We start from the raw sequence: 1,871 nt of genomic DNA, 5'->3' as shown, positions 1-1,871 counted from the left end.
TATTTTTCAGTGAATGGCGGCAGTTGTGGAAGAATCTCAACCATTCTTCCCGTTCCCCAACACCCTATCGCGCATAGCATTACTGCTACAGCACTGACTTAAGTTTTTCTTCCAAGTACTCTTTGTTGTACCGCTGGGGTGCTCTTCCTTCTCATCTCCCTCTTTTTTGTTTTTAAACCCCTCCTTTTTCCCCACAACATACAACAGGAGCTTTTTCAAATCATTTTAATCACCCAGCAGTGATTCAAAACATGGAAAGAAGATTCAAACTTGTTCCGCTAAGACGGATGCTACCATGACTGCTTCACACAAGCATGATCGAGGGTAACGATGAAATCGGATTCCAAAGAGCAAGGGTGGTAAGAGGGCTTCAAGGCTCACAGTCTGAAGAGCTGGGTTTCGGAAAGTCTCTGAGGGGCAGCAGAAGAGACATGACGTTAAGGGACCCTCAGAGGACAGGGCGCGGCTGCTGGGTCATGAGCACCTTGAAACGTTTCTTGACGGTGATTCGGTGTCGAGAGTATTTGTCATCTGGGGAGAACCGAGCGGGATGCGCCGAGCAGGTCTGCTGGCCCATAGGGTCAAGCTTCTGCTCGAGGAAGAGAGAGAGACATAATTTCAGTACAGGAGCGGTGGGAAAACTCAGTCACTGGCGTCATCAGGGAGACACAGGCTGGGATGGGGAGGGGGCTGCGCGAAAAAAGGTGAACAGGAAGACAGGACACGCGACGGTCAGATCAACTAGTCCTACACTCCTTCCACACTCGTGGCTTCTGGGCTTTCAAGTTCCCCTCACCCACCTAGGGAATTCGGTGGCGGGTCTCAACCGCTTCTCCCACCTATGCTTCTCACCATGACCATTTACAACCCGTTGTTTTTTGTTTTTGTTTTCTTTCCTCACCTTCAGCGTATAGACCCGGTCTCCCTGCTCGTTGAGGTAATACTGGAGAAACATGACCACACCGAAGCCAGAAGTTCCAATTTCGTCTGCAGCTCTAACTATTGGTCTCACGTGTTTGTCAATTTCCTTCCGGTAAAGCCGGAAGTCTCTCTCAAGGCCTGCCGGGAAATGTAGTCCATTTAGGCCTCTCTCTCTAGCTGGCCAGAAGGGGGCGAACTAGTGCAGGATTTGGCCCAGTTGCAACCCAGTTGCAACCTTGCAGGCGTTGGCTTCCAGTTGCAACTTTGCAGGCGTTGGGAGACACGTGGAGTGTGCCCACTGTGTGCAAGACACTGCTAGGAGTTAGAGGGGGGTAGGAATGGATACGAGTTGAACATTGGTGAATAGAATCCTGTCTTTATCTCGAGATGCACACCCATTTCACGGGCAGTGGGTGTCTAGTGCCTGGAGAAACAAAGTCTCCAGGATTCAGAGCCCCTTTACCTTAGCGTATAAAGAAGAAAGTTTTCCTCCCTCCCCTCTTTCACATCCGGTTCCCCCGTCCTATTTCAAAGTATTGGCGGTAAAGAGTGCATGATGGGTATTCAATATTAGGTACAGCGAAGACAGCGTGAAGTTATTTTATGAAACTGGTGAAGTATATTTTAGGGGTCGAACCAAGATTTAAACTCAGGTCTCTTCACCACAAATCCAGCGCTCTTTCTTATAGTGGTGAGTAGCTAATAATAGCATGATACGATGCACCTCCTAGGGTTATTTCGAAATTTTAAAGGAACGTAGAAATTCTCTTTATAGAACTCTGGGCTTTAAAAAACGACAATTGGAACTCAGATATTACAAAGACGATCGTTACAGTATTATTTACAATGGCAAAAACGTTGGAACATACGTTAATTTTATAACCAAGAAAAGCCTGAAAGCATTTTTCTTTTTTAAAAGTATATAGTCTGTGTTTGCTTGTAGCTGCATA

At 47.0% G+C, this 1,871-nt stretch overlaps 1 protein-coding gene across 1 annotated transcript; it reads right to left on the bottom strand.

Moving 5' to 3' along the window:
* Positions 1 to 211: 211 nt before the first annotated feature.
* Positions 212 to 1,027, bottom strand: NOP10 (NOP10 ribonucleoprotein). Its single transcript, XM_026480090.4, has 2 exons — positions 902 to 1,027; positions 212 to 589 (listed from the first exon to the last, which is right to left on the bottom strand). The coding sequence occupies exons 1-2, from the start codon at positions 953 to 955 to the stop codon at positions 449 to 451; spliced, it is 195 nt and encodes a 64-aa protein (XP_026335875.1). The 5' UTR covers positions 956 to 1,027; the 3' UTR covers positions 212 to 448.
* Between the last annotated feature and the right edge of the window lie 844 nt (positions 1,028 to 1,871).

Source organism: Ursus arctos, unplaced genomic scaffold, assembly GCF_023065955.2.
Source record: "Ursus arctos isolate Adak ecotype North America unplaced genomic scaffold, UrsArc2.0 scaffold_36, whole genome shotgun sequence".
Classification (NCBI taxonomy): Eukaryota; Metazoa; Chordata; class Mammalia; order Carnivora; family Ursidae; genus Ursus; species Ursus arctos.
Note: the sequence above shows the minus strand (reverse complement) of the source record. Positions and strands in the feature narration are given on the sequence as shown.